We start from the raw sequence: 16,977 nt of genomic DNA, 5'->3' as shown, positions 1-16,977 counted from the left end.
CGTGGCTTCTATGTTTTTACTATGATGGTTGGTTTGTGCCTAGAGATGGGGTGTTGGAGATTAGATTCATTTCACATTTATGAACCTGCCTTATTCAGACTTTCCTAAACAGGGACATCCTTTGGAATTTACACTTTTTCAGCTTTTTGTAATATAATTTGCCAGTGCAATGTGGAAATAAATAAATAAATCTTATACCCCACCTATTTGACTAGGTTGCCCCAGCCACTCTGGGTGGCTTCCAACAAAAAACAGGAACAGCAACAACAAACACAAAAGTTTCCCAAAACACAGGTGCCTTCAGATGTCTACAAAAATTGAATAGTTGTTTTAACTCTTTGACATGTTATGTACTAAGATTAAGTTGCAGTTCTCACTCAGGGCCACCAGCATGTAAATGAAGGATTGAAAACTGTCATTCCTGATTGGTTAGCTAGATGTGAGTTGCTGCTGTTTCAAGTTACTTATATAAAGCAGCCAGCTAGGCTGCAGTCAGTCGGATTCCAGGAGCAGTTCTAACTGCTGCAATAAAGAGCTGTCATCCAAAAGAGCTGTGTCCTTTGTCCATCTTTTCCACTATTCAACATGACACATGCTGGGTGGGGATTCCACAGGGCATTTTTATGCACATTTAACTCTAGTAAATGCATTTGGGGCTGCAGTGTGCTCTGTGTGGGGCTAAGACTGAAGTAGACTTGGAAACTACAATTGATCCAGAATGCAACTGATAGACTGCAGACTGGAAGCAGCCACCAAGAGCACATAACACCAGTCCTAAAAGATCTGCATTGGATCCCAGTACATTTCTGAGCACAGTTCAAAGTGTTTGTGTTAACCTTTAAAGCCCTTTTGGGCTTCAGCCCTGTAAACCTGATTGTTCAGCCCAGACACTGTCTAGAAAATGAGAAGTAGAATCAGGCTGGTGGTTGGATTGAGGCCCACCCAATTGGTGTGTATGTGTGTGATGTTTGACTGGGACACTGAAGGGCCCCCAATTTATTTCCAGTGCAAACAACGTTTTTACTGCCCATCCCTAATTTTAAATGATTTATTGGCCATGTGTTTTTTTTGTACTGGATTATACTACTGATTATATTTTACTGCTATCCATCTGGACATTTTATGATGTAGAGACAGCATAGGAATGTTTTTTAACAATTAAATGAAAGACCACTCATTGAGCCAAATCTGGTTCCAAGGTTTGCTGCTGCCAATTCAGTTGCAAAAGAATGGGGCTGAAGAATCTTTATTTGCATCAGCAACTAGCCATAGCAATAAAATAAAATGTACTGAAGCTAGAGATAAAAACTTAACTATACAAAATACATTTTGGAGGTTTGCATCACTAATCAAATAATAGATCATATTCTAATTGCCCCCGCTAAAAACCTTGCAGTTTTTGCTGACACCTTATCAAAATAATAGGGTTCTTTAGTAGGGCATCTAGAATGATGATGCAGTTTTATTAACTGATATTTAACTGAATGTTTTATTGGTGGCCTCTGTTTTTACTGATTTACTCACTGTATTTTTGGTTTTAAATGTATCTTGCTGTATTTTGTGTAAACTGCTTAGAGATTTTGCATATTAAATAATATATAAATATTATTGGTTGGAGTGAAGATGATGGAAAGGTTGCAGTTCAGGGCTGGGCCTCCTACTTCACAAGCTGACCCTCCAACTAAACTAGTTGTGGTCATAAAAGATTACAGGTCAGAAAATGCTGCAACGGATTTTAGAAACAATAACTTGACTGAAATAGAAGGGCCAGGAAAGTGTGAAGGACAAGGTCATGACTAGGTCAGAGAATAAAAGGTGAGGTTTTTAAGCAAAAGGAAGCTATAAATAAGGCAAGCAGCAGAAGGCTCCGAAACTGTACTGGTTACTCACTGACTCTTGCTGAAGAATGAAAGGATGCCAACAATCATCCTGACAGCTGACACTGGCAAGTTGGTGGGTGCTACTGAAATGTGCTCATTTTGCGTTTATATTAGATCATAATCACTTTCATTGGCAAAATAAGCTCCTGTCATCGGCTCATTGTAGTGGGCTGCTACCTTGCATCTTGTATGTAAACTGTGAGGTTTCTGAGAGCCTATCTTTGTTTATTTAAAGTTGGATGGGGTTTTCAGTAGCAAGCTCAACAGGACTCCCTCCTTTCTGCCCCTCCACCTATCCCAACAGAAGATAATCCACCGGACTGCGGTAGCCATTCAGTCACACATACATTGAAAGAGGAAGAGGAAGAACTTAGAACAGGAACAATAAGGAGAGGTGAAAGTAAAGAAACTTGAATATCCATTTATGTAAGGACATGTTTACACATAGGCTTGAGTCAAGTTCTTTACAAAGGCGATTCCCTATTTGTGCTATCCAAGAATTAGGGAAAATAAGTCACATATCATATAGTATAATTTTATAAGAGGTAGTCAATGTGGTCTCCTCCAAATGTTGATGGCCTCCAACCCACATTAGCCACAGACAGCAAGGTAATGGTCAGGTGTGATAGGAGTAACAGTCAAAAATAATCTGGAGGGCACTATTCTGGCTACCCCTGTCATGCTGCATATTACACATATGCCTTCTATGAGAAACACATTCACTATGCACTGATTCTGCTACCGTGGGGGCATAATACAATGGGAATTTCTCTGTGGGTTTCCTCTAGCCTGTTGAACTTTCATTACTACAGATGATTCATGAAAGGGAAAGCAAGAGGTTTGACTTATGAATCCCAGGCTGACTTTGCAAGTCTCTCTCCCCCACCCCATTAGCTGAGAGACTTTACCTGAAAAGCACTGAAATATTATGAACAGCATGGAACTGTCTTTGCCAAGTTTAACCAAACTTCAAAGCTTTCATTTCCCTTGGCCTCTATTTCTCTCCTACTCTGACTGGGTTGCAATGCTTCATTTGCCTCACAAACCAACTGCATTAGTTTTGTTATTCCATAAAAGCTTCTTTCCACTCACTGGACATAGATAGGAAGTGGCTTTAAAATAATTCCAGTAATGTGATGCCGCCTGCGGCCTCCTGATAACTGCTATATGCAGTCCACAAAATCATCTAACATCTTTGAAATGCTAATACTCTACCTGTACTTTGTTTAACCCATTCTTATTTCTGAGCTGTTATCTCTGCTATCAAACCGTTCATTTGGGTCTATTGGTCTGGCATCAACAGTTTCTAAAGGCCTCTTTGCACACTATGACACATACATAGAGTACCGTAGAAATAGTCTCCACGTGATTGTTTCTCTATGCTGCTGGTATAAATTGTAGCAAACCTTGCCAGGTCTGTTTCCTGCATGATACTGAGATTCTCAATATAGGCAAAGGTGATTTCTGGTAGCCATGATCACAGAAATCCAACATGCAACATGTGTGATTTGCATGGCCAGCCATGCAATATATTATATCCCTAGGGCAGAGGAGCTATCACACAAAGATTATTTCATTCTTTTTCCAGACGGCTATACTGAGTAATTGCAGATAAGTCATAATACCAAGTGAATGAGGTAATTAGTATCACATCTCCATCCACCAGAATAAATTCTTACAGATGTGTAAGAAGATGGGTCCAGTGTTGAAAGACTAAGACCCAGACATTAGTAGTGAACAAAAGAATGGCCTGAGTACTGCAAAAATGCATGTGACACATTTAAAGATTGAGAAATGAACTGGACACTCCAGAAATTATTGCTTTTTTTGTTTGTTTAGTTTGCACTTACCAACCTCCACAACACTAGAACAGTTGGGATCTGTGAAGCCATCAGGACACTCGCAAGAGTAGAAATTGTCATCCAATCCAGACAAGCAGATGCCTCCATTTTTGCAGGGGTTGGAGTCGCATATATCCCCTGTGAATCAAAGAAAGGATTTCTCACAATCTTTTGAATATATACTTTTCAAAATCATGATGAATGCTGCAGAAAGTATAGTTTATTGATAGTTAAGAGCAGATGCAGTATTCCCTAGCAACAAATTACCTAATGAACTATTAAATGTTCTACAGTATTCTCTTGATCGGTTTCTGTTAGGACTTTTACGGGAACAACCTTCATAAAAAGTGATGTTCCCTTCAATTATCATGGCATAAAGAGTTGTATTCTTGTGGAAACAATTTTAAAGGAGTGGAAGCAAATGGGTGTGTTTTCATCTCTGCAACATTAACCAATAACCAGTTATTAAAAAGTAGTGCTAAAACTTAGAATCCTCTCAAGCCTTGTCCGTTCTGGTGACCTCAGATTATGCAGGACATTAGGGCTTATCAGCTCTAGCCAGTGTAGCCAATAACCAGGAGAAACTGCGGTTGTACAGAAAAACACATGGAGGCACCTGGTTTAGGATAAGAAGAGGTAGAAGATTGTTTTTCAATAACAAGAGACAACATGATCCAAGGAATCCATAGATTCCCAAAGCAATAGAAATATGGATTCCCACAGAATGTTTGTGCAACAACAAAGCATCATAATAGCACTTTATGCAGACCTAAAGCAAAAAAAAAAAAAAAAAGGAGATAGCCAGATGCACTGTTCTAAATATGTGTTTGTGGATGGGGTTGAGGGAAGGAAATCCTGATATTATTTCTGTGAGCTTCCTTCCAAATGTGTTTGGGATACTTGTTAGCAAAGAATAGCAATCTCCTTTGGATTTTTCTACAAGTTAACAACCACCCCCTCCCAAGACCTTCCCCAAGACCTATACACCATTAGGATGGATTCCCACTTTCTTTGTGTACTTAAATAGTGTGGTCCCGAATAAAATTCACATGCACCTTGCCAGATATAAAGGAAGTGTGTGTGTGTGTGTGTGTGTGTGTGTGTGTGTGAGAGAGAGAGAGAGAGAGAGAGAGAGAGAGAGAGAGAGAGAGAGAGAGAGAGAACATTTCAAGGGCATTTCCCTCAAAGACACACCCAAATATTGCACCCCCCAGTCTTTTTTAATTCTACAATTTCATGCTCTTCAGAGTTGTATAATTGTACCTTAGAATTATAGAGTTGGATCTAGAGGCACCTCCTGACAGAGGAAGCTCCTTTGACTCCAACACCTTTGGGAAGAGTTGTCCCTTTATGCTTTAGCTACAATGTTCATTCATTCATTAAATTTGTATACTTCCCTAAATACATAGATTTCAGGGTCATTCACAACATAAAAATACAAGCTAAAAACACAAACTACACAAGAAAAATGGGGGGGCCACCCACAAACAAATAATCCCCCTACCCCACTCCTCCCAATAGTTCCTTTATCTAATTTGCATATTTGAATTCATTTTCTGATTGTTGATAAAAGAGCAAAACAGGAGCAAATATATAAAAATACAAGTATAAAAACACATACAAGCATAATTTCCCCTGGTTTTTAAGTTCTGAATGTTATCATGTATTGGTATTATATTCCACCCTCCTTCTGTAGAAGCCCAGGGCATCTAACAATAATCACACAAATAAAACTATGTAAAATAATAAAGCCAATATGCTATAAAATACAGTAAATAATGAAAATATAGTGCAGAAGCAGCAATAAATGGCTCAAAAAACTATATTTCAATGTCTAGTTTTTAACTTAAAGAAAACCAGGGAGGAGAACACAATCAGATCTCTAGTGGGAAGGAATTCCATAATTGATTTGCCACCGCTCGGAAGATTATTGTAGACAAATATCTAGAAAATTCTGATTTTAGTATGTCAATTGTTGGCCTACTGACCATGACAATTAATTAATTATTAATTTTATACACCACCCTTCACTTGAACATCACAGGGCAGTTTACAACATAAACTTTACAATTTATGATGAACTTATTTGTTGGGAGGTTGCCAAACTGCTCTGAACCATCCAGCCCAATGGAAGCACACACACCTTTCACTGAAAGGACTCCAAGTTAAATCTGACTTCTGATTTTAAATTTCTCAGGTGAAAAGGCTAGAAAGGTAGCTGATGAAATCTTAGAGCAGCCTTTCCTGGTGCTCCCTAGCTATCTTCTGGTTTACAGCCCCCATCACCTTCAGCCAGCACAGCAGATTAATAGCCTTGCAGAACCAGTGGCCTGACATGCCACCAAGCAGCCCCTACAATGCTGAATATTCTTCAGTTGTCATATGGAAGTGCTGGAATGGAAAAAAATATGTCTACTCAGTGATCAGTACCTCAAAAATTGGAACACTTGGATGACTCCCTTCTCTGTGGAAGTTCTACCCAAACTGAACACTTGCTATATGGCATAGAAAATGCAGAGTGACTTTCCTGTTAATTTTTTTTACAACTATAGAGCTTTCTTCTTCTGAAAGCCCCCACCCCCAAAAAAATTCAAGCCAAAGGTTTTAGTGTGTGAAAAATTCACCTACTTGTGATAAAGCAGAGCCTGATGACTGATATTTAAATAAGTATTTTTATTTTTTGGAGTGGGGGGTTGAGTGTCATCCTCACTGGTGGGATTTTTAAATAACTTAACTTTGCTTTGCAAAGAAAACTTTGTGTCCTGAATATGACATACAATTTTGGCAGGATCTTGGTAAAAGCATTTCAAATTGGACAGCTGTCATGCAGAGCTTCATATTACCAGGAAAGCATCTATCTGAATAGCATCACTTTGACTTCACAGGAGTTTGATTAAGCACTTTGATGTCAGATGTCACTCTGATTTTAAATTGCATGTCGAGTTGCAAATTTTAAATGTGTTTCTCTATCCTACTTTCATAGCCTTGTTTTATAATATCAAAAATGTTTGAGACTAGCTCATGCATTTTACCAGCTGAATTCCCTTTCTTTGTGCATGCATGTGTCTAATTTTCAATTTTAAAAATTCACTTCCTCTTATTAGGAATAGAGTTTCTTACCTACTTAAGTGCTGAGAAGTCCAGAATTATGTAGTTTCCTCTGGATGAGAAAGCACCAGAGGCTTATGATGCAATATGTTTTATTTACAAACATACACAAGCAAAGCACAGTAAAAGCAAAATTACTCCCACAGGAAGCAGCAAAATGGTTGATTCCCAAAGCACTAGTGTGCATTCCTACAGCCTCCAAGACAGGCTGCTTCCTATCTGGCTATACTTATAGTTATCAGCCTCTCTCTTTCTCTGTCCAGATTCAAATCCCCAATTGCTTCATTTTCTCCAAAGATAAAAACTGCAGCTCATTGTCCTAAAATTTCACCCCTGAATTCACTCCCATTGTGGAAATATCAGCTAAACTAGTGCTCTGCAAAAAAAAAAAAAAAAAAAGCAACCCACCATTTCTCATCAATTTATAAGAAACTGCATCCAAATCCTACCCACCAAATCCTAAGTACCTTGAGAAGGAGGTAGAAAAATGGAAGCCTCTTTCACAATGAAAGAAAACAAACTGGAGGGCAGGTTTCAGCACAGCACTAAGACAAACAGACTATTAGCAAGCAGTTACAGATAGGTAGCCATGTTGGTCTGCCATAGTCAAAACAAAAAAAAATCCTTCCAGTAGCACCTTAAAGACCAACTAAGTTAGTTCTTGGTATGAGCTTTCGTGTGCATGCACACTGTGTATCTGTGTATCTGAAGAAGTGTGCATGCACACGAAAGCTCATACCAAGAACTAACTTAGTTGGTCTATTAGCAAGCAGTCAGCTTAACAAAGGATAGTTACTCAGCAAACAACAGTGCAGTCACAGTCAGGAGGCTGGCTCTGTTGCATTATCCCCTGTTTAGGGAAGTTGTTAATGTTTGATATTTTATTGTGCTTTTAATTCTGTTGGGAGCCACCCAGAGTGGCTGGGGAGGCCCAGCCAGATGGGTGGGGTATAAATCATCTTCTGCTTCTTCTTATGTATACAATTACTGACTGACACTTGCATGCATGAAAGGGTTACCCTGAGTCCTGAGCTCAAATTACCAGAGTGGGTGTGCCCTAGCATGCTCTCAGCAGCCTCTGCTCCCCACCCTCTCAGTGTTTTTTTGCTCTTCGTACATCCTGGAGCAAGTGAAGAAGGAGCCATGTGGTTTGGCTCCCAACTCAGCAAATGCTGCAAGTGAACTGAATCTCTCTAAAAGATTTCATAATCTACTTCTTTGCTAACCCAAAGATTGCATGATTCTTTCGTAAATGAGCGATGAATTCCATTTCCCCCCTAAAATTAACAATAAGAAGTAGATTAAGATGAAATCCTAACCCCGTTTACCTGAAGTAAGCATTGTTGAAGTCAATGTGATTTACTTCTGAGTAGCCAGTTAGGATTGTAGTTTTAGTGCATATGGGCTGCCTTTGGCAACAAACAGCAAAGCAAAGAGGCACCTATATATACACACACATCAATGACTTTCTAACACCTTAACAGTCCCTCTATTATCCAGAAACAAATACCTTGTGATATTCACTTCCCTGTGTATTCTTTTTCAAAGTAAATCAAGCAGCTAACAACCCATCAGTTAGCCATCTCCCTGGAGGGTTCCAAACCTCTAGCGAGCTTCTTGATAACAGTGTTATGAAATATCAAAGTGAAATGTCAAAAAAATGACATTAATTACTTATAATCTGTGGACTTAAAAAAGAAAAACCTTCTGTGAACAAATGTGGATTGCATTTGCTTCAAGGAATTCCGTTACTGAACACTGAGCAATTACACAAAATTTCCATATCTGAGCTTACAGCAGAATTCTCTGACATCTCTACTCTTGCACCGGGGATCCTGGAGTCAGGAGGTTTGCAGCCTATGCTCTCAGAGCACATACCCTCATTACATCCATCACTGAACCCCCTCCACAACAGGGACCTGCATCTCCTGCACCGGGAGGGAATTGTCAGAAAGGAGGAGATATGCTAGGTTCCAAACCTGAGGTCTGACCGTAGAAAGCCTTCTACTTCTCAAGGAAGGTTCAGAGTTTGGGAGTACATAGGAAGCATAAAAGTAGGGCCAAGTTGCTCACCATTGTGCCCTTGAAGCTTTTTAACAGCATTGGGAAAATATAGTCATGCAAGCTACACCTGCTGTAGTTCTGTCTTCTATACATCTATATTTTACTTATAAATATATTCAAAGCATTACAAACATTAACAAAAGAAAGTGGTAATGCTAACATGAACGAAACAGCACTGTCACAGGATCAGGTACACATTTGTTTCCTTGATGACTGCATGTGTTGCTCCAATCAAATTACTTCTCTTTAAAGAGCTAGGCTCTCTTCCTGCCACACACTGCATGCATCTTGGTGTACTGTACCCACAAACCTCTTTTAACAACACAATCTCCAGCATGTCTGCTCAAAAGTAAAATCCTGCTGAGTTCAATGGTGCTTACTCTCAGGTAAGTGGGTATAGGATTGCAGGCTATATTTGCCCACAGTTATGCAGAGGGCCCAAGTTCCTCCTCTGCCCAGGTTCAAACTGCAGATCAAAAGCTTTTTGCAAGTCTCAGAAACTTCGCCTGTAATCGGGAGGTAAATTATGCAGGAGCATCGATGTTGTTCAGTTCAGGATGACTGCCAGTTCTGCAAAGTGTCCTTTATTTGCCTTGCCTTGCCTTTCCTGGATTAGTTCCTAGCCCAATCTTAATCATGCCCTGGACCAAACTATTGTTCCAAAACCTTGCTGCCAGACCACCAGTTCTAACCCATTCAAGCCTGCTGCCAGTAGATTCTCGTCTCCCAATAATTTATACATATGTATGATTACAAACAGATGCAGCCAGTTTTCCCACTTATGGACTCCTGGATTGTAGGAGCCTGATTTCCCCACTCCAAGGTTTGCATAGGGAATAACTGGAGGACTTTTAAAAGTCTACAAAGGCCTTCTTTCCCTATAGTTTCACATTGCACTTGGTCCTGTCTTCTCGTTTGTGGGCTACATTTCTCCTTGCTTCACCTCTTGCAGTTTCCTTTCCCTGTGGCTTTTCTAATTCATGGGTCTGTTTCCTCCACCTTTTCATTTCACCACTGCTGACAGGCTTTTGGATAGACAAGTCCTCTTGAGCCTCAGTCCCTGGCTGCAATACTCCACAGTTCAAGCTTGCCAGCCACTCACTGACTACATGGGTGGGGGCATGAAGTGGGTCTCCACAGTTGGGCCTCAGAGTGAACTTCAACACCTTTTAGCTGCTGTTCAAACATGACACTAATCCCATGACATTCCATTTCCATACTCTCCTTCAAGGTTGCTGTGATTTCTTCTGCCAGTCATTGTTGCAATGCTCTGATTTCTTTTTTCAGGAATGCTGTTCATACACCAGCTCCCATTTCCCTCCAAGGAAAATATCACACTGTCCTCCTTAAGCATTGTGATTTACAGTAGGTGGCAAGAAGACCACTGGTAAGACTACAGGGTTTAGTTTCCCCTACATAAGAAGGTACAGGAGACTTATGTCATCTTGTACATGTGTGTTTGATTTACAAATATACAAGCAAAGCTAATAGAAGCCTGCATTAAGCAACATAACCTCTAATCCTGCTTCAGGTTACCCAAATCAGCAGCATAAACCTTTGCAATTCCCCAGCCTAATCTCAGCCCAACTGGACTCACAGTGTATTTGTCTCCAAACTACAACAGCATTCTCTCTCTTTCTCACCCCCCTCCGTCTTTGCAAAGCACTGGTCTCAAACCTGATTCCTGCAGGTAAATTGCCCATTTAGTAAAACATCTCCCCTCATTAGCTTCCATTGAGGAAACATCAACTGATCATCCCTATTAGCAAGCAATCAGCTTAACAATGGATAGCCATCTAGCAACTACATCACCATCAATATAAACACTAACTACTCATGCATATTATTTTACAAGAAAATAAATGTTTGTTATATATCACCCATTACACCCACCTATCCATGTGTAATTACACTACTGTGCACTAACAGGTAACCAGTATAATAAATACAATAATTTGCATGCTAACAGGACACTTGTAGCACATTTTAAAAGCAGAGTTAATGCATATAGTCCAGTGCATGATTGGCACAATATACCAAGCACTGTAATCTCAATTAATTTCAGCAGAGCTTGAATCTAGATGGTGGCAATTGATTACTGCTGCATCTAGTGTTCCTAATCAAGAGATTGCAGTGTGCAGCATGCATTGTGGTGCTGCCCTTTTGACAAGACTAACAACCAGCTAAGGAAGAGAAGAAAACAAATAGTGGTGCTGTCACACAGTAGACCACAATGCCCCCCACCAGATTCCCTTACCATAGAACTGGATTTTTGACCACAGGAAAGAGTAATCAGAAGAGAGGGACAGAGCAGAAGTTGTTCAGAGGATGTAGTCATTTCTGACTTCTCCCTGCCATCCCATTTCTCTGTGGGTCTTTTGCATGCAGCCATCTTCTTTTCATTTCCCACTCCTGCCCTGCATGTGCTGTCCCTCAAAACATAAGAAGGCTGCTTTCTTGCTGAGCTTGTGCTTTGAAGTTGAGAGTGAGTGGGTTGGAAATCAGAGTTCACAGAGGTAGGTGGTATTCTGGTTCTTTGCTGCATGCTAAGATGGGCATGAGCCCCCTACCCCCCTTCATTCAGCACCTGGTTTTGTCCAGTTTTCTTGTTTCCTTCACCTTCTCCCCAACCTTCCTTTTTCTTCCCAGAACTCCTGTCCAGTTTTTGCTCTTGGAGTTTCTTCAGGAACATGCTCTGTCCCTCTGGGCCACCTTCCAGGAAGTGCAGCCAGCTCAGAGGCTGCAAGCAGTGGCACAAAGCTTTCCCCCTCCATCTAGGGGGAGAAACCCCTGCCTGCCAGTGTGCAGCCAGCTGAGATCAAACAGCTTTGCACTGCTTCAAGTAGTGCCTTAGGCTTCCCTCCCACTTTTTTTTTACAGAAATAATAATAATTTCACTAGAGCCAGATGACACTGAAGTCCAGAGAGCCCAAAACAGGCTGGATTACACAAGGCACCTGATGACATTTGGCAGTGGACCAGAGATTCCCCATGTCAGCTTTACAAAGTTGCAAAGTTTCATCAATTACATTTTTCTAAAACTTGTAAGTACTGTAGTGTAGCAGGAGGTGTCGTCTCAGAGAGAGCACTCCTCTCTCTGACACATGCCTCTATAATCCTAAAAAAATTTGCCTTCTTTCTACAGTGATATTTATACTCAGGTTTATGCTACTCAAAGCAATTAATCAATCAACCAAAATTCATCTGATGAATCAGCAAATATTGCATTCAATTGGGTAACAGCTCTTAAACCTTTAACATGAGTCTGATTGTATCCAGAAACATGACATGTAGGCCAAAATATTTTTGTTTGCATGGTACACTCAGGCCTTAGATTTTTATGCGTAAAATTATATATATATATCATTTGTATCTAATGTTTCTAAGGAGTGCCATGAGATGCATGTTCATCTAGCTTAATGAGTGCCTGCTATAATGTAGGGCTTTTTAAAATAATAAATAAATTATTAATCAGGTCTGCCTGGCTCTGCAGAGGAGTGTTACAAAGCGCTGTGGGTGGAGGGCAAACAGACTGCAGACATCCAAGCACCACCAGCTTCCTACAGCACAAAGATTCAGAAAGCCACGTCTGCTGTTTTAATTTTAGAGCCATGATTTCAGCACTAAGATTGCCTGCATTGAATCTGTCTCCTTTCCAAATGAACAGGAAGAAGGGGGGGGGGGACTCTGCCAGGTGTTAGGGAAGTAGGTCATTTTGAAAATTGGCACACGTGCGCCTGCTTCGTGTTTGTTCTGTGTCCTATCCTGCCAATTAAGCATCTGAGGGAGCTGCATGTTGGTTCAAGCAGAGAACCAATGACCTGCCTTTCCATATCTGAAAGCATCTGCTTTTCTGCTCTTCCCTGGCACTCTTTGCGTACGTTTCATGCTGTTCACAGTGTTCTTTGGGGAGAAAAGGTGGCTAGAGGTCAACCTTAGAGAGATCAATTTGATATGTCTTTAGGGGGGGGAGATGTTGTGGACCCAATTATTACCAACGTAAGTGGAAGATGCTCAGGGAATTCTGTTCCCAGCAATGTTAATAATTAATTTGGCAAAAGAAAATACTGCTTGTGCAAACCCATATGGAAAATCTGATTAAAATTAAATAGGAATCTTGGGCATAAGATAATGTTCCTGAGTTCATGTTGTTCAATTACACAGTCAATCTGTGTCAGGAGCCAAGCAGTCTTGGTGGGTTTGAGGATGAATGAGCACCAGATTTCTGTTTCTGGAAACCTTGTCTCATTTTATGCTGGGATTACATTACACACAGCTATTTGAATTATTTCTGGCTAGGATGTTTGAAAGTGTCAGAAACTGGCACAAAGAGTTTTAGCGAGCTGCCTAACTTACCGTCTGTAATTTAACCAATGGACTACGTGGTATGTACCATCAGGATTTCTGCTACTGGGTCTTTTGTCAATACTATACTCTTCATACTGTGGAGACCATACTGTGCTTTCCGACTTGTGGTGCTGTTGGCTTCAGGCCCAGAATGTTCAGGGGCTCATGCTTAAAATGTCACTTTTGCCACCTGGCAAACAGAAAGCACTGACCTTCATTACACTGCCTGCATTCACATGCAACATGAAGCCACAATTGCATTTTACGAACCAATGCAGGTACAGTCACTTTGTGCCTCCCTTTGCATGAGTTGCTGAACAAGCTAGGATTCAGAATTTATAGCTTCCCATACCATGAAAACCCAGAAACTGTAGGTAATGGCTTCAAAACATGACAATAAGAGCACTTCCAGGCTGTCAGTATTTTTGGCTGGGATTCAATCACTTGTCAGTAAATTGCAGTTGACTGGGAGGTCTTGTGCAACAAACCTGCTTCTCCAAAAGATCAGACTTTTTGCAATAAGGCAACTGATGTGAAAATTCATTGGAAGTTGTGTGATAGTACTTGCTTTGACACAGTATCATCTCGCCTTCCCATTAACAAATCAGAATGAATGTCATTAAAAAGCCAACATTGTGCAACCTCCCTGCAAACAAATCAGGAAGAGTGCTCAATAAACAGGTCAAGTGATAGAACCCTAAGCCAACTTTAAAGCATGGTTTCATATCTTGGCATGATTTAAAGTCACTGGGTTGTTCACATATAATGGGAGGCTATGGTTGGAGGCTGAATCCTTGCTTGTATTGCTGCTCATAATAAGGAAGGAATGAAGCAGCTGTAAAGGGACTGAGTGATAATGATGCATGTCTATCCTGTCTTAACCAGGATTTCTAGCTTAGCCCTGTGTGCAGGCACAGCTATTGTGAGGGAACATATGGCAAGCACAAAAGGCCTTATTGCGCTTTCAGTATAATTAGTTTTGTATCTAGTCCCATCATTTTAATTATTAAAAATAAATTATTAAAAACAAAATTAAAATTAAATTATTAAAAATAAATTATTAAAACTAACCCAGAATGAGGCAGCTAGACTGGGAGTGGCTGCTGGGACCATATAACACTGGTTCTTAAGGATCTTCATTGACTCCCAGTGCATTTGTGAGCACAATTCAAAGTGTTGGTGTGGACCTTTAAAACCCTAAATAGCCTCTGCCCAGTGTACCTGAAGGAGTGTCTCCTTCCTCATCATTTAGCCTGGACAGTGTGGTCCTCCTCCTAGGGTCTTCTGCTGGTTCCCTCTGTTGGAATTCTGCCTGGGTCAGAGGAATGTGCCACAACGTAGGCACCGGCAGATATTCCTTGTCAACCTCCCCGCTGCTACTCCCGGCAGATAAGCAGGCGAGGTCTCGGCGATTCTTCCCAGATGTGTGAGAAGACCACACCGTTTCTTCTCTCTCCCCTTTGGTATCCCCAGGGAGGGGAAAGAAGCAGACAGAAATCTATTTACATTCTTTATTTCTGTCTCTTACATCAGTACAGAGAAACATGTCTGCACTCAACAGCAGTAGGAATAAACTCCACCCATGTACTTCCAGTACGGGTCACATGACACACACACACACTGAGCTAACATCCGGTGCTCAGTACAGAATGGACTGCCCCTTTGTTCCCATGGCAACAGTCACAAACATCCTGTTTGGCTTTCCAGCCACAAGCAGCTGCCTGAGCTGCTAGAGCCTTTGCTTGCTGCTGCATTGGTGCTTTATGGTAACACCCTCACTGCAAGAAGCAAAGTTACAGGGAACCAGGTAGAGGGCCTTCTTGGTAGTGGCGCCCTCCCTGTGGAACACCCTCACTTCAGATTCAGAGGAGATAAAGAACTACATCACTTTTAGAAGACATCTGAAGGCAGCCCTGCATCAGGAAATGTTTATTGTTTGATGTTTTATTATGTTTCAAGATATGCTGTAAGCTGCCCAGAGTGGCTGGGCTGGGGAAACCCATCTAGATGGGTGGGGTATAAATAATAAAATTATTATTAAAGGTAGAATTGGGAAACTGGTCAGTACTACCCAACAATAATTAAAGCTTCTTATCCCTACAAACGATTTCAGTTTTCAGTGTGTGCATAGCAAATAACATCACACTATTTTGAGAAAACAAAATTGACATATCTTTGTTAGGTTTTTGTTCCATTTTCCATGCTTTGCTTGCTGCTGCTCAGTTGCTTTCAGAAGCGTTTTTCCTACTTTAAACATTATTGTAACTGACACAATTTTTCCTCCCCCAAAAAACATTAAAAAATGAAAGTTCAAATTCTGTCCTATATAAGTAGCTAACATTACAGAGATCCTGAAATATGAATGATCCATAACCCTTAAGAGGAAGAATGTAATAACTAGCTTTCAAGTCCATAGCCACTCTCTACCTCCCAAAAAACTACAGCAGAATGAGAGAATTATTGTGGCTGCTAAAATTCCAATTCCCCCTGCACAAATAGACTACTCCAGCTCAGAAGGTATTGTGCAAAAATCCTACAAACTGTTGCTCTCCAAAACTGTGAATCTATTCCCCCACCCTTTCCTACCAACAATGCTTTGCTGTGTCAGGCACAGAGCCAATTAAACACTGCAGCAATGCCACTTTTCTGGGCTCACTAAGCATCTTACAGCAAATTCTTATGCACATTTACTGGGATGTGTTCCATGGGGCTTGCTTCTAGGTAAGTGTACATAGGATTTCAGCCTGCAAAAACTGAACTCTCTCTCCTTCTCCAACCTTCATCTCAAAAGCATGTTTAAATATTCTATTCTATAATAATAATAGTTTCCCATAACAGTCAATGCATCAGATTATATTTGGTTAGCATTTTCTACTCCTATCTAGATTGCATGCAGGTCATGTGTCCCTACAGCTCAACATTTATTATACTATTGATGGATAGGTTGCAAACTTTTTCAGACAACTAGGTGGCAATGATTATTTGGTGGGTGGGTAAAGGTAAAGGTAAAGGGACCCCTGACCATTAGGTCCAGTTGTGACCGACTCTGGGGTTGCGGCGCTCATCTCGCTTTACTGGCCGAGGGAGCCGGCATTCAGCCTCCCCCTCTAGTCATGTGAAAGACACATGAACCCATCACTACAGCTAATGCCAATTAGGCAGGGATCATCATGACCATCAATATGCTGCAAGCAGGGCTTCCAAACCAGCTTGCCTTTTCATGTCAACACAGCAGTCCTTCAGACCCCTGGAACTGCTCAGCAGAACAATATGAAACCCGTGTCCCTGACTTCAGGAAATTTTTAATCGCAACACACATTGCACATTTTTATTCACAGCTAGTCTTCCAAAATGGCTAACGACTTACTTTTTTAAAAAAAATGTTCATACTCTAAGGGCCCTTTCAGGAATGAGCCCTGGTGTAATTGCTTAAACTACACCATGGATAATCTGGCCTTGGCTGTAATTCTGCTTGCACTTTCCAGAGAGTAAGCCCCATAAGCAGAATTTATTTCTGTCTAAACAAGCAGAAGGGATGCGGGTGGCGCTGTGGGTTAAACTACAGAGCCTAGGACTTGCCGATCAGAAGGTCGGCGGTTCGAATCCCCACAATGGAGTGAGCTCCCATTGCTTGGTCCCTGCTCCTGCCAACCTAGCAATTCGAAAGCACGTCAAAGTGCAAGTAGATAAATAGGTACCGCTTTGGCGGGAAGGTAAACGGCATTTCCGTGCGCTGC

General features: G+C 41.0%; 1 protein-coding gene across 1 annotated transcript in view; it reads right to left on the bottom strand.

The window, feature by feature from the left end:
• The window catches only part of EDIL3 (EGF like repeats and discoidin domains 3), a 221,698-nt gene that overhangs the window by 145,498 nt on the left and 59,223 nt on the right, over positions 1-16,977 (bottom strand). The window contains exon 2 of the mRNA XM_081930173.1: positions 3,731-3,859. Coding sequence (XP_081786299.1) covers positions 3,731-3,859 — 129 coding nt within the window. The remainder of the gene's footprint in view (positions 1-3,730; positions 3,860-16,977) is intronic.

This window comes from Podarcis melisellensis, assembly GCF_964234715.1.
Source record: "Podarcis melisellensis genome assembly, chromosome: 11".
Lineage (NCBI taxonomy): Eukaryota > Metazoa > Chordata > Lepidosauria > Squamata > Lacertidae > Podarcis > Podarcis melisellensis.
Note: the sequence above shows the minus strand (reverse complement) of the source record. Positions and strands in the feature narration are given on the sequence as shown.